At 45.2% G+C, this 27,268-nt stretch overlaps 1 protein-coding gene across 3 annotated transcripts in view; it reads right to left on the bottom strand.

The window, feature by feature from the left end:
• The window catches only part of CES5A (carboxylesterase 5A), a 264,129-nt gene that overhangs the window by 4,042 nt on the left and 232,819 nt on the right, over nucleotides 1-27,268 (bottom strand). For 2 of the 3 annotated variants that reach the window (XM_081510652.1, XM_081510653.1), the window contains exons 1-10: nucleotides 21,850-21,922; nucleotides 20,421-20,628; nucleotides 17,499-17,637; nucleotides 15,374-15,507; nucleotides 12,212-12,365; nucleotides 11,338-11,442; nucleotides 9,392-9,496; nucleotides 7,583-7,723; nucleotides 5,057-5,125; nucleotides 3,121-3,268 (exon numbers count right to left, since the gene is read on the bottom strand). In XM_081510652.1, the coding sequence (XP_081366778.1) occupies nucleotides 3,121-3,268; nucleotides 5,057-5,125; nucleotides 7,583-7,723; nucleotides 9,392-9,496; nucleotides 11,338-11,442; nucleotides 12,212-12,365; nucleotides 15,374-15,507; nucleotides 17,499-17,637; nucleotides 20,421-20,628; nucleotides 21,850-21,922 (1,276 nt within the window). Of the gene's footprint in view, nucleotides 1-3,120; nucleotides 3,269-5,056; nucleotides 5,126-7,582; nucleotides 7,724-9,391; nucleotides 9,497-11,337; nucleotides 11,443-12,211; nucleotides 12,366-15,373; nucleotides 15,508-17,498; nucleotides 17,638-20,420; nucleotides 20,629-21,849; nucleotides 21,923-27,268 lie in introns of those variants that run through there. The other variant, XM_081510654.1, reaches the window with a different exon arrangement.

A 27,268-nucleotide genomic window follows, 5' to 3' on the forward strand; every position in this document is an offset into this window, starting at 1 on the left:
GGGACGTATGTATACTCATAGCTGATTTCATGTTATTATACAGCAGAAACTAATACAACATCGCAAAACAATTATTCTCCAATTAAAAAAATTCTTTATACTGATCCAAGATGTACCTCTTTGTGATTTCCTTTCATTGACCCTGGTTCAACTGTCTGCAGAAAATAGGACAAAGCCATCCTCCTGCTTCCAAGATGCTCCACTGCATCCTATGTGGCTTCATCTCTCTTCTAGTAAATGTCTTTGCTCTGTCATTTCCCCTCTTTCTCTGCATCAGTTTTTCTCTATCAGATCATCACCATCAGTGGCAAACAAGCTTACAAAGTCTCTCATTAAAGCACACACACACACGCACACACACACACGCACGTGCATGCATGCATACCCACAGAGAAACCCACACAAACATACATATTCTTGGTTTCAACTTCCCCTCCAGTTACTGGCTTATTTCTCTAAATCCTTCTGCCTTATAATGCAGTTGCCTTGTACTCACTATCTCTACTTCCTTTTCTTTCATTTTCTCTCTTTTCATCAAAGTATCAGGTACGGACAGTAAAAAGCACAGATTTTAAGTGTACATTTTGATGAGATTTAACAAATGCATGCACGTTCATGTAAACACCACCTCAGGCAGGATACAGAGCATTTCCATCAGCCCAGAATTTCTACTGTAGCTCCTTCTAGTCATTCTACCAAGAAACACAATGTTTTTATTCCTATCACAATTGATTAATTTTGCCTGTTCTTGAACTTTGTATGAATGGAATAACACAATATGTACTCTCTTGAATCTGGCTTCTTTGGCTCATCATAATGTTTTTGAGGTTCATCCATGTTTTCCCTGTATCAATAGTTGACTCCTTGTCACCAAGTAGTACGCTATTGCATGAATATACCATAAATTATTTATCTATTCATCTGATGAAAGACATTTTGGGTTCTTTCCAGTTTTGGGCTATTATAATTAAAGCTGCTGTGGATATCCGTACACAAGTCTTATGTATATTTGAGTAATAGAGTAGGTATATGCTTAACTTTGTAAGAAACGTACCATTTTCCAGAGTGATTGTAACCATTTCACATTCTCATCAAAAGTACTAAACATTCCACATCTTTGGCAATACTTTTTGGTATATGGTTTGAGTTTTTAACATTAAATATTAATCATTCTAGCAGGTGTAAATGATTGCCTCATTTGGGGTTTACTTTGCATTTCCCTGATGATTAATACTGTTGAGCACCTTTTTATGTGCTTTTTTTTCTCATTTTTCCTCTACGGCAAAGTGTCTTTTCAAGCCTTTCACCCATTTGTAAATGGATTATTTGTCTTTTCATTATTGAACTATAAGAATTCTTCTATTCTGGATATGGATTTTTTGTGGGATAGCTGTGTTGTGAATACGTTCTTCCATCTGTGGCTTGCTTTTGCAGTTTCTTCATTGTAAGTCTGAAAAACTCACCAACATAAATGTCAACATTTTAATAGTTTCAGGGTGTGTAATTCAGCAGCTTTTAGAAAGTTCAGAATGTTGTGCAATCATCACCACTGTCTAGGTCCAGAACATTCTTGTCACTCCAGACAGAAACCCGGGTCTGTTGAAGCAGTCATTCCCTCATTTACCCCTTCCTTTCACTCATGGAAACTATATGACTCTATAGATCTGCCTATTCTGGCTATTTCACATAAACAGAATCACACAACATATAAGCTTTTGTGTCTGGCTTCTTACACTTAGCAGTGCTTCCAAGCTTCATCCATGTTGTGGCACGCATCAATATTTCATTCCTTTTTAATGGCCAAATAATAATTCATATATATAAATTAAATATATATGTGTCTCCTACATTGGCAAAAGTATTCTTTATCACTAGCATCACCTGGGAAGCCCCATAATCCAAAAAGATACATGCATCCCAATGTTAATAGCAGCAGTGTTCACAATATCCAAAACATGGAAACAACCTAAATGTCCATCAACAGAGGAATGGATAAAGAAGATGTGGTGTGTGTATATACACACACACACACACACAGTGGAATACTACTCAGCCATAAAAAGAATGAAATAATGCCATCTGCTGCAACATGGATGCAACTAGAGATTATCATACTAAGTGAAGTAAGCCAGAAAGAAAAAGACAAATACCATATAATATCACTTATATGTGGTATCTAAAATATGACACAAATGAACTTAATTGTGAAACAGACTCACAGACACAAATTTGTGGTTTCCAAGAAGGAAGGGGGATGGGGGAGGGATGAACTGGGAGTTTGGGGTTAGCAGATGAAAATTATTACATATAGAATGGATAAAAACAAGGTCCTACTGTATAGCACAGGAAACTATACTCAATATCCTGTGATAAACTATAATGGAAAAGAATACTAAAAAGAATATATATATATGTATATGTATACATATATATAGCTGAATTATTTTTCTGTATAGCAGAAATGTATACAACATTGTAAATCAACTATACTTCAGTTAAAAATAAATAAATACAAACTTTTTTAAAAAAGAAAGAAGGGCAGGTTTGTGCCCCACAAGTAATCTTCTCTTTCTTATTGCTCCACTACTCTTTATAGATATTTGGGAAGATATTTTCAGACAGGGCTTCCCAGGTGACTCAGTGGTAAAGAATCCACCTGCCAATGCAGGAGACATGAGTTTGATCCCTGGGTCCGAAAGATCCCCTGGAGTAGGAATTGGCAACCTGCTCCAGTATTATTGCCTGGAAATCCTGGCAGACTGTAGCCCATGGAGTCACAAAGAGTCAGACACAACTGAGCATGCACACGCATGCATTCCAAAGAGAAAGGTAAGTGGGGGCCAGACCTCTGAAAATGTGGGGTGGGGGATGGGACTTTTCTACATAGTCCCAAAGAAAGGAAAGTACTAGAATCAACAAGGACTGATCAACATTCTTGAACTCTGAAGGGCAGGGGAACTGTGAAGGTCAGCATGCAGGGCTATCTCCCAGGCAGCCTTGGGAGCTCCCTCTCAGCAAGGGAACAGAAGGGCAGGGCAGAGCAGGTGGCCGCCAGTGCACAAGCAACAGGGATCCCTGCGGCCACCAGCCTTGCAGGAGGAGGGGTGCGAGGAGACTTACCTGTGTGATATTGAGCTGTGACCAGCCCAGGGATCACAAAGAACACATCTCCAAGCAAATCCAAGAAGCGATTTCGTATATCAACCAGAGAGTGCTTGTTGTGGAAATATTCATTAGCCACAAGGTACAAATACTGGACAGGTATGTGCTGTAAAACATCATGGTAGCAAGAGATCCAGGTCAACAGCAATAGCCATCATAGAGACACTCGCCAAACATTTGCCTTTGGAGGCATAATTCTGAGTGCTTTATATGCATTGTCTCATTGAATCCCCACAGTGACACTATGATGCACGCATCAGAATTAACCCCATTTGATAGGTAAGGGAACTGAGGTTTAGAGAGATGATGTGGTTTGTCCAAAGTGGTGGAACCATGATTCCTTCACGAGTCTACTTGCATCCAGGTCCCATGTTCCTAACCCCAGTATGAGGTGTTTGGTCATGTTCATCTATCTCAATAGTCTACAAGTCCCTCAAATGCAGGGAGGGTGCCTGCTATCACTGTTCAGTTTAGTCGCTCAATCGTGTCCAACTCTTTGTGTCCCCATGGACAGCAGCACGCCAGGCTTTCCTGACCATCACCAACTCCCGGGGCCTGCTCAAACTCATGTCCATTGAGTCAGTGATGCCATCCAACCACTTCATCCTTTGTTGTCCCCTTCTTCTCCTGCCTTCAATCTTTCCCAGCATCAGGGTCTTTTCCAGTGAGTCAGCTCTTCGCATCAGGTGGCCAAAGTATTGGAGCTTCAACTTCAGCATCAGTCCTTCCAATGAATATTCAGGACTGATTTCCTTTAGGATTGACTAACTGGATCTCCTTGCAGTCTAAGGGACTCTCAAAAGTCTTCTCCAACACCACAGTTCAAAAGCATCAATTCTTTGGTGCTCAGCTTTCTTTATGGTCCAACTCTCACATCTATACATGACTACCGGAAAAACCATAGCTTTGACTAGATGGACCTTTGTTGGCAAAGTAATGCCTCTGCTTTTTAATATGCTGTCTAGGTTGGTCATAGCTTTTCTTCCAAGGAGCAAGTGTCTTTTAATTTCATGGCTGCAGTCACCATCTGCAGTGATTTTGGAGCCCAAGAAAATAAAGTCTCTCACTGTTTCCATTGTTTCCCCAACTATTTGCCATGAAGTGATGGAACTGGATGCCATGATCTTAGTTTTCTGAGTGTTGAGTTTTAAGCCAGTTTTTTCAACTCTCCTCTTTCACTTTCATCAAGAGGCTCTTCAGTTCCTCCATCACTGTACCCAGGACCTAAGGACATGCCAGGGTGTGTGGACTCTCAAGAAACATTTATTCAATGAAAAAATGAATGAAATGAACCTGGCACAGAATACGCACTGAGTGTATGTTTATGGAAAGAAGAAAGGAAGGAAGGAAAGAAATCTATCTCTGTCTTAGTGTCTAGCTTAAATATATCTCTATATCCCTAGTATAGGGAGTGAATGAATAAATGATCGACTAAAGGCCCTCAGTATTGCTAGAATGTAGAACAGTACCTGACTGGTATGTAGTGAATATGGGTCTCTAGTCTCAGGTGGTTTTCAGAATCCAAAACTTTTCAGTTCTTAGATGAGTAATTCAGCACATATGTTGCATATTATATGATATGCTCGGCCCCACATTCATATGATCACAGAGAAACATATAGTGGGATAAAGTGAATGAACGTGGAGGAATAATGAAGACCAATGGGTGTGTATCAGTCTAGGTCAATTTTGGCTGCCATGTGGGTTATAAGAAGCTTTTGAGTTGTCAGAGCTATTTGGATGTTGAGACTGTGGATAAGGGATTGCAGAACTCTGTTTAGTGAAGATCTACTAAATGAATGAATGAATAAATCTCTATCCCAGCCTTACCCCTGAGTGTGACCCAGGAGGTTTGTGAAATGAATAGATCTCGGAGGAGAGTCAAGCTCACTTACCAGGACTGAGTGTATCAGTTGTAGGGCGAGGGACTTGTTGGAGCCCCCAAGGATCTCAGGAAACTCCTTCTGTGGAAAGAAGCAGGGAGTCCTCCGTGAGTATATCAGGTCATCAGAAGGGCAACTGGTCTCCCCAGGGGCCCAGGCACCCACCTTTCAGAGGGGAGGCTGGCCAGAGCAGGAACTCTTTCAGCCCCAAGGGGTCCATGTGTAAGGAGCAGCCTCAGTGGGTTGGTTGAGCAATGATGATTCTTTTTCTCACATTTGAATTTATCAGGCCGCTGTCCCTGTCATACCTGAGGTCTTGAGGGAGCTGAGTGGCCACTACATTAGGAGTTGAGTGCATCCTCTACCAAATTCCTATGTGGAACCCCTAGGACTTCAGAATGTGACTGTGTACAAAGAGGAGGGTCTTTAAAGAGGTTGTTAAACTAACATGAGGATGCTAGGGTGGGCCCTAATCCAGTCCGATCGGTGTCCTCATAAGAAGAGGAAATTTGGATGTGCAGAGACTCCAGGGGTGTGCACATGGAGGAAAGACCTTGTGAGGCCACAGCGAGAAGGTGGCCATCGGCAAACCAAAGAGGAGGCCTCAGAGGAAACCAAACCTGCTGGCACTTTGATCTTGAACTTCTAGCCTCTAGAGCATTGAGAAAATACATTTCTGTGGTTTAAGCCACCTCGTCTGCTGTATTTCATTATGGCAGCCCTAGGAAACTAATACAGACCACCATTTGGCTTCAACAGCAAGTTGAAGTGGTTTATTTATTGCTCTCTTTCTAAAGTCCTTTGTCATTGGGCTCTCTGAGAAGCCAGCAGTTGGCAGGGGCAGGTAGCGAGTGAGGCTGCAGAATGGATGCTTAAAAACACAGAGGCTGCCTGGTATAGAGTAAGAGCTACAAGCAGCTATTTTTAAAATGACCCTTCCCTGGCCAATATCACAGCTTAAAAACATGAGGGAATAGAAACAGTATTCACTTGTCAAATGAATTTCTGTGGTACATTTTCTGCTGAAAATCTTGGGGTAATGAATCATGACAGATATTTAAACAAATCTGTCTTGTGGAATCTGAGAGAACCCCTAGAATCATTCAAATAATCCACAAGTACTTTTTAACTACTAAGAACCCTCTCTGTATGTTCAGGAGCTAGGATTGGTTTTTGGAGACTTTCTGTGGTCTCAAACAGCCACAGAATGACAGCGCTCATGCAGGCTTTTGTGCTGTACAGACCTGGACACCAAGTCCTGTCCTCCCACTTGAATAATTCCAATATCTAATATATGCCTAGCATTGAGACTATATGCCAGGCTATTTGATGTGTACCTGTGAGGCAGGTAGTAACTTTAGCCGTATTTCATAGATGAGGGAACAGAGGTTCAGAGGGGTTAGACAGCTCCCCGAAGGTCACACAGCCGGTAAATAGAGAACTCAGCATTTACAGGCAGAACCTAAATATATAAAATTTATACACTGCTGTCTCCTCTCTAGCTAGGAGATTTAGGAAAGTCACATTAGCCTCTCTGAGTCTCAGTTTCTTTAGCTGCTAAATGGGGATAATAATGCCTGTTTGCATTATTGTACAGTCGCCGAACACTTGGCTTATGAAAGACACTCAGTCACAGTGATTATGGTGATGTGGCTGTTATCAGTGGCACTTGTCTTCCTTTCTCTAGTACAGATCAAACTTGCATCTCTTATGTCTTTACCACTAGCGCCACCTGGGAAGCCCTCTGAGGACAGATGAAAAGCTTATTTTAAATGGGGAGACTCAAACTACAGGGTCAAACAAATCATGGCTCCTACTAAGCACTCAGATCTCAGCTCAAATGGTCCCTCCTCAGAGAAGCCTTTCCTGATCCCTTTTCCGCTCCCTAAAGAAGCCTCCTCTTCTCAGTCTATGTCCTTCATAGCACTTAGACTCTCTGAAACCATCCATTCAATCTTGCATATCATTTGTCTCTCTTCTTGAGAATGTAAGCTGGCAAAAAGCAGGAACCATGTGACTTGCTCATTGCTGAATGCTGTTTTTTTTTAATGAGTGCAGGGCATAAAGTAAACCCTTGGTTCATATTTGTTGGATGAATGAAACAATTCAATAATTTTGCAACTTGCACTGGCATTCTTGGAAATGAAATGCCAGAACCAAGGCTGGACATGAAAGTGTGAAGGTCTGCAGTTTTCAAAACCTGCATGAATTTCACCTTTGAGGGAGAAACAGTGCTCATTTGAAACAATCATTTGTAATATTTTGAACAAAGTTCACTTGGATCCAGAGATCCACTTGGATCTCTCAATTTTTGTACAGTTGTTTCCTTAACCCTATAGGAAGAACAGAGTGGACACTTGCTACAGCTGCCCTCAATCCACAGTTCTCCTCCTTCAGAGAGAAAAAGTGACTGCTGTGTTCTTGGGGTGATGGGCTCCAGCCCTCATAATGCTGGTGAGGTCTATGTGCACGCCCAGTGTGAAGCAGACAGCTGCCTCACTGTTGAAGGAGTGGGAGGAGGCACAGAGGAATTCTTACCATGGGTAGCAGGAAGCCACACTCGTGGTTATTGACTCCGATGATGGAAGGAACCAGATGAAATAATTTTTGAGCCAACAGGTCTAGCGGCTCACTAGGAAAGAAAAGGCCATCAACCACTCGAGTGAAAGACTTGGTTTTCTGAAACAAGGAAGAAGAGAAAAATCAGCAGCTGTTTCATTTCACAAAATCTGCTGTCCCCAGACTCTAGCCCAACTGAGCCAATCCACTATAGCAAAAGGCATTAAGAAAAGAAAAATCAATCACTCTTGGCCCATCCCAAGGCATCAGTGCTGCCTGGCCAACTCTGCCACTCACTTGGGCAAAGGGGCCCAACTTTTCTGGGCCTGAATTTCCTGGTCTTCTAAATGAGGATAAAAAAGTAGTAACTCTCTAAGATATATAATACCCCAGCACAATGATTCTCAGAAAGTGGCTCCAGGACCAGCAGCATTGCCTGGGAACTTGTTAGAAATGCAAATTCTTGGGCTTCCCTGGTGGTCTAGTGGTAAAGAACCCACCAGCCAATGCAGGGAACAGAGGTTTGATCCCCAGTCCAGAAAGATCCCACATACCTCAGAGGAACTAAGCCCAGTGCGCCACAACTACTGAAGCCCAAGTGCCTGGAGCCCGTGCTCCACAACAAGAGAAGCTACCGCGATGAAAAGACCACACAGTGCCACAAAGAGTAGCCCCTGCTCTCTGCAACTAGAGAAACCCTGTACAGCAATGAAGACTCAGCACAGCCAAAAATAAATAAATAAATAAATAAAAATAAATCTTAAAAAAAAAAAACAAAAAACAATGAATTCTCATGCCCTATCCCAGGCCTGCCAAATACAAAACTCTGGGGTGTGCAGCTCAGCAACCAGCCCTCCAGGTGAGTCTGATGCATGCTCAAGCGTGGAACCACTGTCCAAATGCAATGGGCAGAGAGGTGAGGTGAGGGGATGGCCAGGGTAGTGTGGGTTGATGTGAGCGTCTTCCCAAGGCATCTTCCTCAGCACTGAGACTTGGGTCTGGATAGACGATTCTTGGGTCTTACGAAGAAACATCTGGTTCTATTCATGATTTTTTTTTTTTTTTTAGGTCTCTGTTTTGGGAGTAGGGGTAGAAGAGAGCCCACAAAAAGAACTTTCACACTACACTGGGTCAAGAACTTATCTATTTCCTGGATCCTAGTACAACTTGTAGCAGATTTTTTAATCCATGCCAAATAATTGTTTAACAAATGTTGGAATCAGACAGGTAAGGACTTCATTGTCTCTCAAGGACTATCAGAGGGTCTCAAGACTGGAAGATTAGGCATAAAAGATTATCCAGTCCAATGAATTACTTGGTGATTGAAATTCATCTGTAGTCATTTAGACCCTGCTTGCATACCTACAGAGGTGGGTATCTCACTGCCTTCTAAAGGAATTGATCCCTTTTCAGATAACTGAGTTTTTAGAAAGTGCTTAGTTATGGCTCCCCAACTTCCAGCTCTTGATCTTGACTTTAGCTCCTGGTGGCCTGTAGAGCAAATGTGGACCCTCTCCCCTGTGAGATTCCTTCACTGATGTAGAGACAATCACAATCTTTGTGTTTTGTTGTGTCTTCTCCAAGCTAAGCAGCACCCTGGCTTGTCGATCTCCTTAAATTAAACTATAAGAGCTCTATATTCCACATTGCTTTTTTTATAATCATTACTAGGAATCCCCAACCCCCATCTGTCCAAGTTCTGAATCGAAATAAATAAGAGACAGGTAGGATTTGTCTACGATTCCCTTCAAAGGACAACTTTGTCCCCAAACTCCCCTCCCTCTTCACCTGGTTGATGCTCAGCAACTCCTTGGAGGACTTTGCCCGCAGGCACTGCAGCAGGGCCACGGAGTCTGATGCGTTGCAGTCACAAATACTTGCAACTGTCTTTAACTATTTTCGGAGAAGGAACAGGTCAGTGCACAGAACTGAAAGCCTCCAGGAAAATGAGAGTTGAAAAATGTCCTCAATCCAGCCCTAGGCTGCTGCTTTATATATGAAGACCAGCATGTGGCCTCTCCCACCATGGGCCCATAAGGGAATGCACACATTGAGGACAGGTTGGCACTGCACCATCCTTTCTCTCTCGCCTGACCCTCCTCGCCATCTTTAGTAATCACCTGAGCTGGCTCTGTCTCAGCCTGTCAGCTCTGCTCAAGCCCCACCGCCACCCCAACCTGGAACACCTGAACATGTCCTGAACATTCTTTTTCTGTCTCTACACCAATTCCATTTATTTCTTGAGGCCCAAGCCCCATCTTTTCCAGGATGTCCTTTTAGACCATAGATCCCATGAGCCCTTCCTCTTCTAATCTCCTGTTACTCTAAGTGTCCTCACCTTTCTGCCCTAGTTAGCCTTTGCTAAACACCTTCCTGCTCTCTCCCTGGACTTTCTACATATATAGAACTTGGCCCTTGAAAGTAGTGGTCCTTACTCTTCTGGGAGTCATGGATGCTCTGAGTATCCAATGGAAGCTATAGACCCTCTCCCTGAAAGATGCACACACATGCAGTCTGCATACAATTGCAGGGGTTCTGGAACCACCTCTTCTACTTTCCATGGATTCCAGGTTAAAAATCATAAAAAGGATTGATGCCATCCAACCATCTTATCTTCTGTCACCCCCTCTTCTCCTGCCCTCAGTCTTTCCCAATATCAGGGTATTTTCCAATGAGTTGGCTCTTCGCATCAGGTGGCAAAAGTAGATTAAGTAAATAAGCCATACATAATACAGAGGACTGAGATATATCACCAGCAAAGAATAATGGATAAGATGTAAGAACTATCACACATCTGCTTACACACACAGTCTTAAGTTAGTATATGCCTTCTCCACTTAAACACTCATTGGTCTTAAAATAGAGCAGGGAAAACAATGAGCACTCAATATGTGTGTGGCAAACGCACAAACTAAAAGTAGCTTGATATATCATTCTACCAAAATCAATATTCTCTGTGTATTGAGAGTATTTTTTAAAATCATATTACAGCTCTATGTTCCCACTCTTGGTTGTTATTTTCTACCAGGTGTTTAAAAAAATGCACCACTAATGTGAATGATACCCAGGAGATGGCTCCATAGTCCAGTGCTTAATTAATATTCATTGAGTGAATCAGCTCATTTGTGAACTCATTCATTCAGCAAACATTTAGAATCTCCTAATACACACCAGATACTATGCTGGGACATGGAAGATACAGAGAGACCTTGGCCTCCAGGTCCTCTTATCTGGGAGAGCACTAAGACAAGATGATAGATGACAAATATCTGGGGCACATGCTTCATGTCCCCCTCACAGACTCATGCCAGACAGCATTTATCAGTCACAGTGTTATTTCACACTGAGCTGCAAACAACCTCAGAACCTTTCTTAACATAGCACTCTAGGTGGAGTAGAGAAAGCAGATAAACCATACATAATACAGAAAACTGAGTCATATGTCACCAGCAAAGAATAATGGATAAGATGTAAGAACTATCACACATATGCTTACACCGCCCCTGCCCACCCCGCCACACACATGCGAGCACACCAGCAGCAGTGCATTGTGCACCTGGGCCCATGTCCTATTGAACCAGACCTTTCATGAAGCAAGAAGGGTCACCTCGGGCCAACTCAGGTCCTTTAGTCATGGTCAGTATGGACAGCCAAGCAGATGGTCTCTGGACACCTGACCACATTCTCTCTTGACCAAAGAGAGGAAGCTGGAGAAGAGTTAACAATATACCTACATCATCATTCCTCTCGTCATCAGGGGCCTTCAGGTAAGGGATGATGGCCACCCCACTCTCCATGATGGCTCTGTGGAATAAGCCTTCGGTCATGGGGGACAGAATCTGGAGAGAGAACACAGGAGACCCAGGAAACGTTATTCAGAGAGCTTCCCACCCATCACACATAACACCCAGCCTTTCTTTAGAGAAAACTTCCATAGAGATGCAGATGTAGAGAACAGACTTGTGGACACATCGGGGGAGGGAGGGGGTGGGATGAATTGAGAAAGTAGCATTGGTATATATATATATTACCATGTGTAAAGTAGATAGCTAGTGGGAAGCTGCTGTATGACACAGGGAGCCCAGCCTGGCACGCTGTGACAACCTAGAGAGGTGGGATGAGGGAGGTGGTAGGGAGGCTAAAGAGGGAGGGATACATGTATACATAAGGCTGATTTGTGTTGTTGTGTGGCAGAAACAATAAACATTTTAAAGAAATTAAAAAATTAAAAATAAAAGAAATAAAGAAAACTTCCTAGAAAGGCTCCTTAAGTGTTTTAAACTTAGAGGGAAAAAAGTCCTGGTTTGGGAATTTCAAGGACTAGCTGCAAAGGTTTGGGCAAGTCTTCTAACCTCTCAGAGGCCCAGGTTCCTCATGAACTTGGAGGTCAAGCCTTCTGGCATGGGAGTGCTGGCTTCTTCACTTCTTGCCCTTGAAATGAGACTAAGCCCCTCACTCACCATGTATTTGTGAGGCTCGAGGGAGACAATGTGTTTATGAGCGTTCGTTCAACAAGAAAGCAGCAATTAGATGTGCATGACTCATTGTCCTCATTTTTGTCACCTCCCCCACCGAGGTTCCTTCAGGTCCCAAAGAGAAGAAACTCACAAGGCTGGAAACGCTTATCGCTCCTGCTGACTCGCCGAAGATGGTCACGCAGTGTGGGTTCCCACCGAAGAACTCAATGTTTTCCTGGACCCAGATCAGGGCGGCCACCTGGTCCATGAAGGCCCAGTTCCCCCGCGCGTGCTCGTCCCCCGTGCTGTGGACGAGAGGCAGGGTGAAAACGTTCATCTGGCCGCTGTCTGCTTCCCACAGCCCCGGGGGTCGGAGGCAGAGGCTGTGGGCTGTGTCAGGGCACCGCCACTCCAGCTGGAGAAAGTGAGGAGTCAGAGGCCTGGGGTCGCTGGGAGAACCAGGCTTAATTTTCACCCTCTGTTGGGATTTGGGTTTCTTTGAGAATCTGATGAAAGCTCCATACCCCCAGAAAAATGCATGGACAATCTGGTATGTTAAATTTCAGGGTATTCATAGGCTTCCCTGAATCCATGGATTCCAGAAGAGTCCTGCTCCTGAGAGTTGGTCTGCACCAGGAAGCTAAACCTCCCTGGGCACAGGGGTTCCAAGTGAATGACTGAATGAAAAATAATGATAATAATAGCAGCTGTTGTAGCATCGTGTACAATACTGTCCCCAGAGCTTTATAGCTGAAGTTCCTATAATCCTCCCACCCTGTGAGGTAGGTGGTGCTGGTCTTTCTCCTTCATCCTTCTGGGTCCTCTCTCCACCCTTCTCCACCTTGTTCTCAAAAGGCTGACTTTCATGAACTACCCCACCCAAGCTCCCCTCTGTGTGCGGTCAGAGGGAGGCACCAGCTGGGGGTTTCAGGGTGGAATACTGAGAGACTGATTCCATCACCCCATGTTCTCCCACCTCTGCTGGGAAGTGGTTTGGGCAGTGGCTGCATTTCTCGGCAGCCAGAACTCACTCACGTCATCCCCAACCCCATCAGTGGTATTCGCAAGCATGTTCTAAGGATACTGAGGGATTCATCGTTTCCATCTCACAGACAGGAAGCAGAGGCACAGAGAGGTGAAGTCCCTTACCCAGGAGCTAGAAAGCGGCAGATCTGGGTCCATTCTCCTAACCGTGTCCCCGTGCTGCTGGGTAGTACATGTATGCTACCCACCATGTATGAGAGTAAGTTTGGGATCATAGTCTACTCCTCCTCCATCTTCTAGTCCCCCACATCACTCCTCCCCTTGGTTCTGTCTGTCCTTGATGCCTGGGCTGGTCCCAACTCCCCCTTCTCTCTCCCACAATCCCTGCATCTGGTCAGGAGCCACACTCTACTGATTTCACCTCCATTCCACCATGGCTCCCACGTTGGTTCCCATTCCTTCCTTTGTTTATCCTGATTCATAATCTGGTCACTTATGATCTGGGTGACCATGAGCAGGTCACTTAACTTGCTTTGCCTCAATGTTCTCATATCTGAATGGGGTTGATAATGGTATCTGCTTCACATGACTGTTGTGAAAACTGATGGTGCAGGCACACAGTAAGTGCCATATGCATGCTAGCAACCCTCTAGTTATTCAGCCACCAGCCTGCTTCACCCCATGACCTGCATCTAGGCTGTACAGCAGCACCCCAACCAGATGCCCCATCTGAAATCCAGGCATCCCTGGGCCAGCCTGCACTCTGCTCTGGAGTGACTTTCCACTATACTGCTCTACAGGGCACTCCTGGGTCCCTCCTTCTTTATCCGCTAAAAACCAGTCACCATGCACAGCCTGGCATTCAGGGTCTTTCCCAATCAGGCCTGGCCCTACATTTTCACACCCATCTCCTGTTATATCCTCATCTACCTGTCTATTAGAACCCAGATGTTATAAACAACTTTTGGAAACCTTTCTGTTGCGAGAATATTAGGCAGAATCCCAATGTACAGACCTGCTAAACATATAATCACTCTGTTCAGGACATTAGTCTGATCTCAGTCCTTTCTGCCTCCACTGTAGCCTCTCAGTCACCTCCCTGTGCTACACGCCCCAAAGCCCAGTTTGCAAATACTGTTTCAGCCCCATATGAGGCTAAGTTTCCTTCCGACTTCCTAGTCTTTGCTCAGGCAGCTCCTGTTGCCAAGAGTGCTCTCTCCCAACCCCTCATCCCTAAGTCCAACCCTGTCTTTAAGGTGCAGTTGGTTCCAATTCCATCTCTCTCAGAAAGACTGGTTGATTTCTTGCAGTTCCCGCCTCTGTTTCTACATGCAGCTCTGGCGCCTCTTACCCTCAGAATGTAACTGATGTCCTGCCTGGGAGCCTGGAGATTTGTGTCCCTGTGTTATTTTCCCTATGACACTGACAGACTCTCAAGGGCAGGATACATGCTGGACTCCTTGCTACCTTCCCCATACTTTCTGACCTTTGGCTCACACCACATCCTGGCCAGGGCTTGAGTTTTGCCACGTTCTAAGTAGGATCAAGGAAGTGGCCAAGAGACCTAGCTCTGTTCTGTGACCTCTGTGAAGTTGTTTCACCTCTCTGTGCTTCCATTTTTCAAGCGTAAAATGAGAATAACAACAGTATGTTTCTCATAGAATTAGTCTGGGGGTGAGTTATAATGAATGCATAGCAAGTGCCTGGCATGGTGTTGGGTTCACACAAGCACTGAAACATGCTTGATATTACTTGGTGGGGGAGGGAAGTCATCATTGGAGTGAACAATGGAGGAGCCTTGATGTGGGGCCTGATGGCAGACCTTGGAACTGCTCACACGCCCGGTTTCCTCATCTGCAAGGGAGCACATTTCCCTTGCAGTTGAGTGTGGCTATTATGACTGAGTTCTGCCAATTGTATGTAAACAGAGCAATAATTGTCCCCTCCAGGCTGACCTGTAAAGATCGCCCTGGTATGATTCTCCTGCTTGTTCTCCATTTGCTGGCCAAGTGCAGAGGAGCTGGGTGGGGCCCTAGAGGAGGGATGGAAGGAGCCTGGGTCCCAAATTGACCATGGAGAAGAATGCCTGTCAGTCAGAAACACTTGGTTGGATTTTAGTTGAGTGAGAAGGAAATTTTTATAATTTGAAGCCACTAAAACTTGTGGTTTATCTGTTACAGCTGCTAAAATGACCTAACTAGTTTGGGCCAAATTAGTTCAGCATCACTGAAGGCTCATTTCTCCTTAGGTTGCTGAGCACTAAGTCCCCTGTGGCTGCGCCCAGCTGCTCCTTGGGAGTCAGGGGTGTCAATCCCTCAGGGAGACTCACTTGAAGAAGCCGAATATTCCTAGTCGGTACTGGATGGTCACAACCAGCACGTTCTCATAGGAAGCCAGGGCGGACCCATCGAAGATGGACGCTGAGCCAGTCTCAAAGGCGCCGCCAGGGAGCCACACCATGACCTGAGGAAGGGGAGAGGAACTCTCCAGCCAGCCCACCAGGCACCCACAGCCCCTCCCGATGCATGCTAGGACATTCTTTCTTTAGGGAAATAGGAATGCTTCACTTTCCTTCCCAAACAGCCTCAGAAGTTTTGTCTTTTGAAGAAGGCCCAGGGTTAAGTACGTGGATTCTGGCATATGAGTGCCTGGGTTTGTTTCCCATCTCTGCCCTTGACTAGCTGTGTGACTTTGAGCAGCCTTCTGAACCTCTCTGAGGTTCGTATTTCTCATCTGTAAGATGTGCAGAATGAAAGTGTCTCATTTATGAGGTTATCATGACGTTCAAAAAAAAATTCTTCATCCAAAGTTCATGGAACAATGTTGGCATATTTCAAGAGCTCAAAAAGTGTTACCTGAATGTCATGAAACTTGTGAGCCACAGTAAAATGGAAATAGCTGTAAGCGATATACGAGACCAAGAGCCACTTAAACTGTTTTAATCTAAGAGTTTATCCTACTTACAGAGAGAAGAGAAGAGAGGAGGGAAACAGAGAAAAGTGTGGAAGTTCTACTTTATCAATTAGAAAAATTGGGACCAGGAAACATCAAATATTCAAATGGTATTATCACCATGTATATACTTAATGTATGTGTGTGAAGTCACTTCAGTCATGTCCGACTCTTTGCCACCCCATGGACTGTAGCCCACCAGGCTCCCCTGTCCATGAGATTCTCCACGCAAGAATACTGGAGTGGGTTGCCATTACCTTCTCCAAGGGAACTTCCCGACCCAGGGATCGAACCTGAGTCTCTTATTAAGTCTCCTGCATTGGCAAGCAGGTTCTTTATCACTAGCACCACCTGGAAAGCCCATACTTAATGCAGGTTACCATGTATATACTTAATTTTTTTAAAATCCCTCCTCTTCTCTTTTAAAAGTCATATTAGTGACTATAACTCATGGGGTAGGAAAGAGAAGAAAGCCATGGAGGTAAAGGAGAACTGAACAAAGCACTGGCTTGACACCCAGATCTGCCACTTACTGTGTGTATAACGTGGACCAAGTTGTTTATGCCCTCCCTGGTCCTCAGCTTCCTCATCTGTAGAACAGGTCCAATAATCCTCCCCCACTGGGTTATTGTGGGGGCTTAGATGAGAGAATGAACTGTACCTGGCACACAGTCAGCCCTCAATAGGTGCTGCTGTTATGATACAATAGAGCAAGTCTCTGTTACAGTGGCAAGGGGGAGAGAGAGGGTGATGGAGGGTATGGTTCAAAATTAGATGTAGTACACTCACTTGTACAAAGATCTTTCGAATTCTTAAGTGAAACATTTCCCATTATAATCTGTCTTCATTTGAAAATAAAAAATTTGCAAAGGGCAATTATCTTCTTTAAAACAGGATGTCCCTCAGACTTCCCGGGTGGTCCAGTGGATAAGAATCTGCCTGCCAATGCAGGGGACACTGGTTAAATCCCTGATCTGGGAAGATTCCACATGCCTTGAAGCGACTAAGCCTGTGTGCCACAACTACTGAGTTCTCGCTCTAGAGCCCGGGAGCCATAGCTACTGAAGCCCACGCTCCCTAGAGCCCGTATTCTACAAGCCCCAGCTCACAGCAACTAGAGAAAAACCCTCGCAGCGACAAAGACCCAGCGTGGCCAAAAAGAAACGAATACATAAATATTTTTTAAAAAACAGGATTTCCCAAACCAAAAATATCAGAGTCCTTCAAACCAGGGTCTTTTCTGTTTGCAGACTATTTAATACCCAACAGAGGCGAAAAACAAAACAAAATAAAAAAATCACTAACCATAATCACAAAAGAAGACAAAGTGGATCTGTCAGTAGAATGATTTTTAAGGAAGCTATTGACATGTCAAGTGATTACATTTCCCTTTTACCCAAGGGAGCCTAGATTCGATTCCAGATTTCCAGCCACTCCACCCAGATCCCAGGCCTAGAACCTGCAGCTGGAGCCCCCAGCACAGCAGGAGCTGTGAGCCTTACCGGGAGCTTGGAGCCGGTTTCCGCATGGGCTGGTGCATAGATGTTCAGGTACAGGCAGTCTTCCGATACTCTGAATTTGGGGTAACGCACCTTGAGAATGTGTTGATCTGTGAGCAGCCACTCTGAGTTCTGGAGGCACCTTGGAAAAGGGAAGGAGAAACTCCCAGAGTTGCTGTCAGCAGACCTGCCTGGGAGGGGCCAGCTTTTGTGACAGCAGGGAGGCCTAGTGATCTCCTATGCCTAAGCAGAATAGGGATTCAGAGCTCTGGTACAAAGTTTAAAAACACCCCAGCTCCCATGGTGGCCGAAACAAGCTCTGCATGTTAAGTCACTTCAGTTGTGTCCAACTCTTTGCGACCCCATGGACTGTAACCCACCAGGCTTACATGGGATTCTGTCCATGGGATTCTCCAGGCAAGAATACTGGAGTGGGTTGCCATGCCCTCCTCCAGGGGATCTTCCTGAACCCAGGGATCGAACCCATATCTTCTGGGTCTCCTACATTGGCAGGCAGATTCTTTACCACTGGCGCCACCTGGGAAGCCCAAACAAGCTATAATTCTCTTTGATCTGATTTCTGAGTAAGAAAGCACATTGTGCAGAATAATCATACCATGAACCCCCAGGACCCACTCATGCATACCCCCATCACCATAATCCAGACACACACATAAAGACTCAAGCTGGCTCAACAATTCTCCAAGCTGTAGACAGTAGGTCACAGGGTTGTGTATCAAGGGTTGTGCTCTGGCGGCTCCCTTTTCTGTCTCTAGAGGAACAAAAGGACATTCCCAGGCCTTTCTACTAGAAATAACAGAGGTAGGCTAGCAAGAAGATTCCTGCAATCAGGCCTTTGCTTAAGTTAGTCCCTCTGCCCTGACTACTCTCTCCCCAGATCTGCTTGTTCACATTCTTCCCTTTCTTTCAGACTCTGTCAAAGTGTCACCTCCTCCAAGAAGCCTCCTGAGATTTCTCCAGCTAGACCATAGCTCTTTGGAATTGTTTAGTTGCTGAGTCGTGTCAGACTGTTTTGCGACTTCATGGACTGTAGCCCGCCTGGCTCCTCTGTCCATGGGATCTCCCAGGCAAGAATACTCAAGTGAGTTGCCATTTCCTTCTCCAGGGGAGCTTCCCAACCCAGGGATTGAACCTGTGTCTCCTACGTTGGCAGGTGGATTCTTTACCACTGAGCCACCTGGGAGGTCTTTGGAAACATGTATATATTTTGTGTTCTTTCCTAGAATCTCTCCTAGTGAGCAGCTAAAAGCCTAGGGTTCTGTGTGAGTCACCTTGGTAACTTATAGTCCCTAGCCCAAGGCATAGTAGGATTAAGTGAGATTATATATGTGAATATGTCTAGTAAGTGCTCAATTAATGTTCATTGTTTTTCTAAAATAGAATAGTGTACAGATAAGGCAGCAGAAAATCATTGCTTCAAATGCTTTTTTCTTCCTTTGTATGTTGTGTATCAGAAATTGGGGCTCATTGCTTTTAACAAAGCCATCTCCGGCCTCCCCTCAAAGCTCCCTCACTGACCTGCTCTGACTCCCTAATGCTTGCCTTGTCACCCCATATTTTAATTGTCCTTATTGTTTATGTCCTCACCACCACAGCCAGTCTGCAGGTTCCTTGAGGGAAGCTGTGTCTAACTCACTGTCATGATCCCAGGGCCTAACGGAGAGCCAGTTTCTGAGTTGGTTCTCAGTTGATATTAGTTGAATGAATGAATGAACACACAAGGTTCAACTTATTGTCCTCGGTGTCTGGACAACATAGGGTTTTCTTCTGTGGCTTAGTTTTCTGGCACCAGGGTCCTCCTTCTGCTTGGGACCCCAATGCCAAGAACCAACGTGGCCCAATCTGAGGGCTTCACAGAATCTGAGAGTTGAAAGGTTCTTGGCGGACTTCACTGGTGGTCCAGTGGTCAAGAATCTGCCTGCCAGTGCAGGGGACACAGGTTGGATCCCTGGTCTGGGAAGATTCCACATGCTGAGGGGCAGCTAGGCCTGTGAGCCACAGCTACTGAGCTCGTGTGCTGCAACTACTGGAGCCTGCACGCCTAGAGCCCGTGCCCCTAGAGCCTGTTCTCCACAACAAGAGAAGTCACCGTGATGAGAAGCCCGTGCACTGGGCTAGAAAGCAGCCCCTGCTCGCCAGAACTAGAGAGAGCCCGAGCAGCGACAAAGACCCAGCACAGCCCAAAGGAAATAAATAAATAGACTTATACTTAAAAAAAAAAAAAGATTCTTGGCATTTCCAAGCCTCCCCTCCCACCCAGTGCACAAGACACCTCCACAATTTACCTGGGAACTGCTTGCTCATCTAAGCTGGAAAATTTGCAGTATCTGGGAGCATCAGCCCTCCCAGCTCCCCTGGGTCACAGAGACACATTCATGTATCCATTCCACAGGCAATTATGGATTCCCCACTATGGGCCAGGCCCTGCATTGGGCACCATGTGAATCGCTAGAGTTAAAATTCCTCTGGGATGGTTCTCACCCTAAAGACCTGACCCAGTCTGATGGTGTAGACTAAGCCTTGGGGTAGAGGTCACACGGAGACACATCAACAACCTCTTTTAACCCAAAGACTCAGTCAGCCCATCACAGTGGTTCCTCAGCCTGACTGGTCCTCAAAATCGCTTGAGAGCTTCTTTACAACCCAGTTTCCCAGGCCCAGCTCTGGGGGTTCAGGGAGTTCAGAAGACAGCCCAGGGACTCTGCTTGTTTAAACAGGTGGGGAGCAATGTTAAACAAGATGGGGAGCCATGCCATCACAGAAGCCTCAACCACACCTGACCCTCTGCATCCTCCTCACAAATGCCCCCCCTTTCCCATTGGGCTGCATGACATTTACTCCCCCTCAACGATCTGCCCCTACTCCCAGGTCACAGGCCATCCCTGGGACCAAGCCAGTTCTTACAATTTAGGGTAGGACGTGGCACTTAGGAAACCATTCCAGGGCAGTAAAGGCTCTGGTTTTGCAAATCGCAAGGGCCCCACGGGGGGTGCAGCATAAGGAACCCCAAGGAACACATTCACCAGCGTGTTGTTTCCCAGAACTGAAGCTTGCTTCCCCCGGACCCATCCCAGATTGGTGTGCCTGGCGGGTGCATCGGCGGTGGCTGGCCCTGAGGAAACACACAGGGAGGAATTAGGGGCGCGGGGAAGAGGCTGGGAACAAGCCAAACTCAGAGTTTCCCAAGGTGGAGCGCTCTTTCTCAACCCAGACTCCTTCACAATGAATCCATGTCCACTGCTCCTTTGACGTTCCCCTAGAAGTCATCTTCATCGGAGCACTCACTGAATGTTTCCTAGGAGCGTAGCACCAAGCCACAAAAGTTTCTGAGATGTAAGTTGGGAACCCATCTCCCTGCTGCTGCACACAAGCTTTTCTTTACTGTGGAAATGATACACACCAGCCTTTATAGAGCCTGTGTGTTAGTCGTTCAGTTGTGTACAACTCTTTGTGACCCCATGGACTGTGTAGCCCGCCAGGCTCCTCTGTCCATGGAATTCTCCAGGCAAGAATACTGGAGTGGGTTGCCATGTCCTTCTCCAGGGGATCTTCCCGACCCAGGGATCGAACCTGGGTTTCTAGCATTGCAGGCAGATTCTTTACCTCAGGACCCCACAAAATCTGGCCCACATTTCAGTTATTTTTATACCCACCAGCATAACTGCTGGCATGTCTGTGTATCACCTGTGTGACTACTGGCTTTCTTCTTTTCTTAAAATTAAATTGAGATAGATTTCTAAAATTTTACTTACGGGAATTCTAAACAATGACACCTATGGAACTGTTGCTTTGATGACTTAGGTATATGCTTTTGAGTACACAAGAAAATATATAGAGAGCAACAAAAACAAAAAATTATCTTACACTACCTGAAATCAGCCCATTTACCTCCAGGGGTACAAGAATAACACTTATGGAGATTGTGCAAGCTTCTTAGTTTCTACATCAATTATGGAGCCTTGAGGAGTTAGTTGCCCAGCTATTTACTTAGGAGGGCCCAGATTTCTTGGCATTACCTGTTCTAAAGTCATTTCAACAGCGACAGTCCTGCCTCAGCAGTCGGTGTTATAGAAACACAGGCTCTGTTCCATGCCCCTCCAAGCCTCCCAAGATTCAAGCAACCCAAAGACAGGACAGGGTCTTCTGTGCCTTACACACACCTGAGAAGCAGACTCTGGCCTGGGGTTCTCAGCAACACCAGGACATGGGTCAGGTGCCCTGAGGTTCTACACAGCCCTCCGTTTTCCATTTTCCACCAGTGGAAAATCCTCCAAGGCAAGGAAATCCCCTATCCCATCTTCCGAGAGCCCTCCTCTCCCACTGGGTGTCTCACCCTTGGTGGCAGCTGCAAGGACCCAAACAGCCCAGATCAGGGTCTGGCCTGGGTGCACCCACTCCCCACTCATCTGGCCGGCCTGCCTGACTCTCTGGACATCCACGGCCACAGCTGGCCTCAAGGATCTTCCGTCAGGGACAAGAAATGACTTCCTGATAGGAGACAAGTGTTGAGCAGGCAGACACAGGACACAGCCTCAGTGAAGAATAATAGCTAAGATTTTCGGAGGAATTGGCCAAGCAAGACTTTCCTGTTCTGATTTACATAAGAAGCTGATGATTAACTCTTGAGTGCAGGGTTGGGTGGGGGCGGGGGGGGGCGTTTAGAGATAATTTGATAGGCTTTGGATTCACAGGATGGTAGAGGCAGAAAGTACATTTGGGAACTTTTGGGTGCATCTCAACTCAGATGCCTACAGAGGCTAGGAAGGCAGCAAACAAGCAGTGAATGAAGCTGGCCAGGAGAGACAATAGGGAATGGTAGGGACTGTGGAAAACCAGACAGCACATGCTCTGTTTAAAGGGGCAATGACTACTCCACTCCAGTAAACTTTTAGTTCATGATAATGTAGTTTGGCCAAACTAGAAGTCTATGATACTTTTCAATTCTTAAATGTGGCCTCAATTAAAAAAAAAAAATCACCATATGAGCCCAACAGCATTTCTACTGGCTTGAGTTGTGTTGTGGATGAAGATTCTGCAATCCTGATCTAGATCCAGGCTCCCCACAGTAAACATAAAGAGACAAGCCTAGGGAGTGAAATTATTATAAGCCATTCTGTTGGGACCAGTCATCAGCATTCTGGATACTTTTTGCAGTACTGGTGGGTCATGGATGATCCACCTCAGAACCCAGGATCATCACCATCCTGCCCCTCACAGGCTCCATACCTCATGTAGGGTTAAGGACTCAGGATAGAGCTTCCCAAATATTTGGGGCTGGGCCAGTGGGGTCAGAATTATCAGGGGCACTTGTTGAAAAGTATGTTCTGCCCCACCCCCTGGAGATGCACAAAAGGAATGTAACAACAGTAATAGTAGGTTTGAGAAGCAAGAGAAGTTTCCCAGAATAGTCACCTCCTAAAAGAAACAGGGGAGTTATGAGCCTGACACAGAACTCTGCACTAGCAGGCAAGGTCATCCTCAAGGTCAGAGCAAGGGGCTGCCTGATGTACTTTGCTCATCAGGTGCTCCATAAACTTTTGTGGATATGAAGACCTCCAGTAAATAATATCTTCCTTCCCAGCTGCAACTGCATTTCTGCTATGCCACTGACAGCACTAAGGATTATGGAAAAGGGACTTCAGTGGAGTCTTATGTGAGGGTTTGATTCTTAATTCAGCAAAAACCCCACATGGTTCAAATAATCCTTGAAAATCCCTCAAATTGTCTCTGAAATCTGGTGAACACCTGTGGACAGTAGTCCCTATGCATGGTGAGAACCACTGGGGACCAGGGGTAAGGAAGAGAGGGACTGCCTATTTCAGGAGTCTTAATGTCCAAATTGCCCACCTTTAGGTGACCATAAATCCTGGGAGGTGAATGAGGGATAGGGCTGGAATATCGAAAACGTTTCCAGCTTGTCTGCATGGTTTACTTATTTTGGTTTAACATGAGGCATACAAACACCTTTTTAAAAAGTTTTTATTTGCTTGTGTTGGGTCTTACTTGCAGCACATGGAATCTTTGTTGCATCATGCAGGATCTTTCGTGACGGTGCATGGACTCTCTAGCTGTGGCAAATGGGCTCCAGAGTGCATGGGCTCAGCAGTTGCTGTGCACAGGCTTAGTTGCTCTGTGGCATATAGGATCTTAGTTCCCTGACCAGGGATTGAACCTCTGTTCCCTGCATTGCAAGATGAATTCCTAATTACTGGACCACCAGGGAAGTCCCTACAAATATCTTAATTCATGTTTTGTTTGTTGTAATAGGTTCAAGAGAACTATAGCATTTTAGACATCAAAGCATTTAGCTTATGCCTGGAGTGTATAGTAGGTGGTCAGTAGTGTTTGCTAGATCAGAATCTAAACCTTTTTCTCCAGGCCTCAGTCTCCCATGTTATGAGAATTGAGAAGACATTTAAGGATTACAAATTCTAGAGACCCCAGTATAAATGAGGTTTCCATTCCTGCCTGTGATGCCAGAAGAACCCAGAGCGGGGTGGAAAGGCAGAGAAGTTTCCAAGGAGAGGAAGAAGGCTGCTGATAGGATAAGTGATTGACTCTGAGGCACAAACTTTGCCAGCTCAGAATGGCATCTCCCCTGGCCTTCCCACCCAGGGTCTGAAATGTCCATTTTGTCTATAATCTTGAGCCTTCTTGGACTATCTCCCTGCTCTGGCCCTCCCTCACTGCCTCCAGAAAGAGTCTTGTTGCCCTACAATTCTGTCCCTCCACCCAATCAGAAATAATATTAACACCTTATACCAGTATTCATTCAACAGTTTTAAAAGTGTCTTCACTTGTGCTGTTGCTATTGTCACATCTCCACACACACATTTTGGAAGTCTTTCGTCTCTAGCTTCTTATCCTTTAAAATCCAGTTCGGTGGCCACCTCTTTCAAGAAGCTTTCCTAGGTTCTCCTGAAAAACTAAATGCTCTGCTTTTTCCTCCCCTCCTGCTTGCTAGTGAGTTGTGTACATGACTGCCTTACTCCTTGAGGAGGTCTTTTCTACCCATGTATTCATCACAGCTTTTTCTATGTATCCTGGTGTTTCCCCAACTCAGCCATTGACCTCCTAACTTTACAATTTATATCATTCCCACTACTAATTTTACTATCAATTCACTTGATATTTTTCTTTAAATTGACCTTGAAAACTGTTAATTATCAAAGAAATCATTTATATCTAATGTAATAGGGATAGTATTTTAGAAAGAGTAAACCAGTGTGTCTCGCGTTTCCATACTGCAAAATCATTCCCCCTTCTCCTGGCAACCATCATGTGAAGCCAAAGGGTGTGATGTAGAGCATCTCAAAATAGGACCAAGAGGAGAGTCTTGGTCCCTCCTACACTGTGGACCTTGGGAAGGAGAAGGAAACAGAGGTAGGGAAGGCAGGCATTGACACAGTTGCTTTGAGTCCCTCTCTTAGACTTAAGTCCCAAAGTGGGAGGTATGAGAGGTGGGAGAGTTCCAAAGCAAGCTTGGCTCTCCAGGAGGAGGAGGCTGCCTCTGGTGTATCCACACCACTGAACCAGCCTGCAGCGACCACAACAAAATAAAAGAAGACAGACAAATCCCAGGTGATGCTCCCACTTCCTCCAGATCTGCTGTTCCTTGGAAGGACCCCAGATAAAATCTTGAAGGGAACTCAGAGGTTACTGAGAACCTGGCCAGGAGCTGGAGGAGGACGAGGGCAAGAGACCCACAGAGGTGCTTTCTAGGCTTGAAAACAAAGTGGAACCACAACTTGACCTGGGTGGAACACAGTGCTGAGCACTGGTCAGAGCTAAAGTGAGGGCTAAGTTAGCAGGGGAGGATCATTGGTTTTTATCAAGACAAGAGGACAGATCACAAGCTCACCATGTTAAAATTCATCATCCTCCCAGAAACCTGGTGCAGAGGGAAATTGCCGTGGAGATCACAAGAAGACGTTTACAAATGGCTCCAGGCTTCTTCTGTCCATTCTACTCATATAAGTTTCCCCAATTCATACAGCCAGATTGTACCTTGGAGAGGTGGAGGGAAGCTAGGAAGCCAATCTGAGAGGCCATGCATTTGTCTGAAAAAGTTACTTTTTAAAGCTTACTTATTTTTTTAACTGAAGTACAATAGGACATGGAACAACAGACTGGTTCCAAATAGGAAAAGGAGTACGTCAAGGCTGTATATTGTCACCCTGCTTATTTAACTTATATGCAGAGTACATCATGAGAAATGCTGGGCTGGAGGAAGCACAAGCTGGAATCAAGATTGCTGGGAGAAATATCAATAACCTCAGATATGCAGATGACACCACTCTTATGGCAGAAAGTGAAGAAGAACTAAAGAGCCTCTTGATGAAAGTGAAAGAGGAGAGTGAAAAAGTTGGCTTAAAGCTCAACATTCAGAAAACTAAGATCATGGCATCTGGTCCCATAACTTCATGGAAGATAGATGGGGAAACAGTGGAAACAGTGGCTGACTTTATTTTTCTGGGCTCCAAAATCACTGTAGATGGTGACTGCAGCCATGAAATTAAAAGATGCTTACTCCTTGGAAGGAAGGTTATGACCAACCTAGATAGCATATTTAAAAGCAGAGACATTACTTTGCCAACAAAGGTCCGTCTAGTCAAGGCTATGGTTTTTCCAGTAGTCATGTATGGATGTGAGAGTTGGACTATAAAGAAAGCTGAGCGGCAAAGAATTGATGCTTTTGAACTGTGGTGTTGGAGAAGACTCTTGAGAGTCCCTTGGACTGCAAGGAGATCCAACCAGTCCATCCTAAAGGAGATCAGTCCTGGGTGTTCACTGGAAGGACTGATGTTGAAGCTGAAACTCCAGTACTTTGGCCACCTCATGCGAAGAGTTGACTCATTGGAAAAGACCCTAATGCTGGGAAGGATTGAGGGCAGGAAGAGAAGGGGGCAAAAGAGGATGAGATGGCTGGATGGCATCACTGACTCGATGGACATGGGTTTGGGTAGACTCAGGGAGCTGGTGATGGACAGGGAGGCCTGGCGTGCTGTGGTTCATGGGGTTGCAAAGAGTCGGATACGACTGAGCGACTGAACTGAACTGAACTGAACTGAGATTTATAATGCTGTGTTAGCAATATGTGTATGTGCTCAGTTGTGAAGTCATGTCCTACTCTTTGTAGCCCCATGGACTGTAGTCCACCAGACTCCTCTGTCCATGGGACCTTCCAGGCAAGAACACTGGAGTGGGTTGCCATTTCCTTCTCCATGAAAAAAGTTTATGTTACTTAAAGAGACTTTAAAGTATTGAATAGGACTGAGTTTACCAGATTAAACACAATGTAATTTTCTCCCATTAACCAGAGGGACAAGGGTGTTCTCTCTGTTATAAAGAGAAATTAATAAGATATATATGCTGGCTCAGCAGTAAAGAATCCACCTGCAATGCAAGAGATGGAGGTTTGATCCCTGAGTTGGGAAGATCCCCTGGAGAAGGAAATGACAACCCATTCCAGTATTCTTGCCTGGGAAATCCTATGAACAGAGAAGCCTGGCAGGCTATAGTCCATAGGATGGCAAAGAGTAGGATATGACTTAGTGACTAAACAACAACAATATACATATATATATCTTATTAATAAGATATATAAACATTTATTTTATATATGTATGTATATCTTATATGTATGTATATATGAAACATGCAAACTGAGTCTATCTTTTCTGCAAAACCATAATTGAAAGAGAACCGTGGAGGATATGGCTTCCTAACCATGTATCTTCTATTTCCTGTTC

This window comes from Giraffa tippelskirchi, chromosome 7, assembly GCF_054371585.1.
Source record: "Giraffa tippelskirchi isolate mGirTip1 chromosome 7, T2T-mGirTip1v1.2.pri, whole genome shotgun sequence".
Classification (NCBI taxonomy): Eukaryota; Metazoa; Chordata; class Mammalia; order Artiodactyla; family Giraffidae; genus Giraffa; species Giraffa tippelskirchi.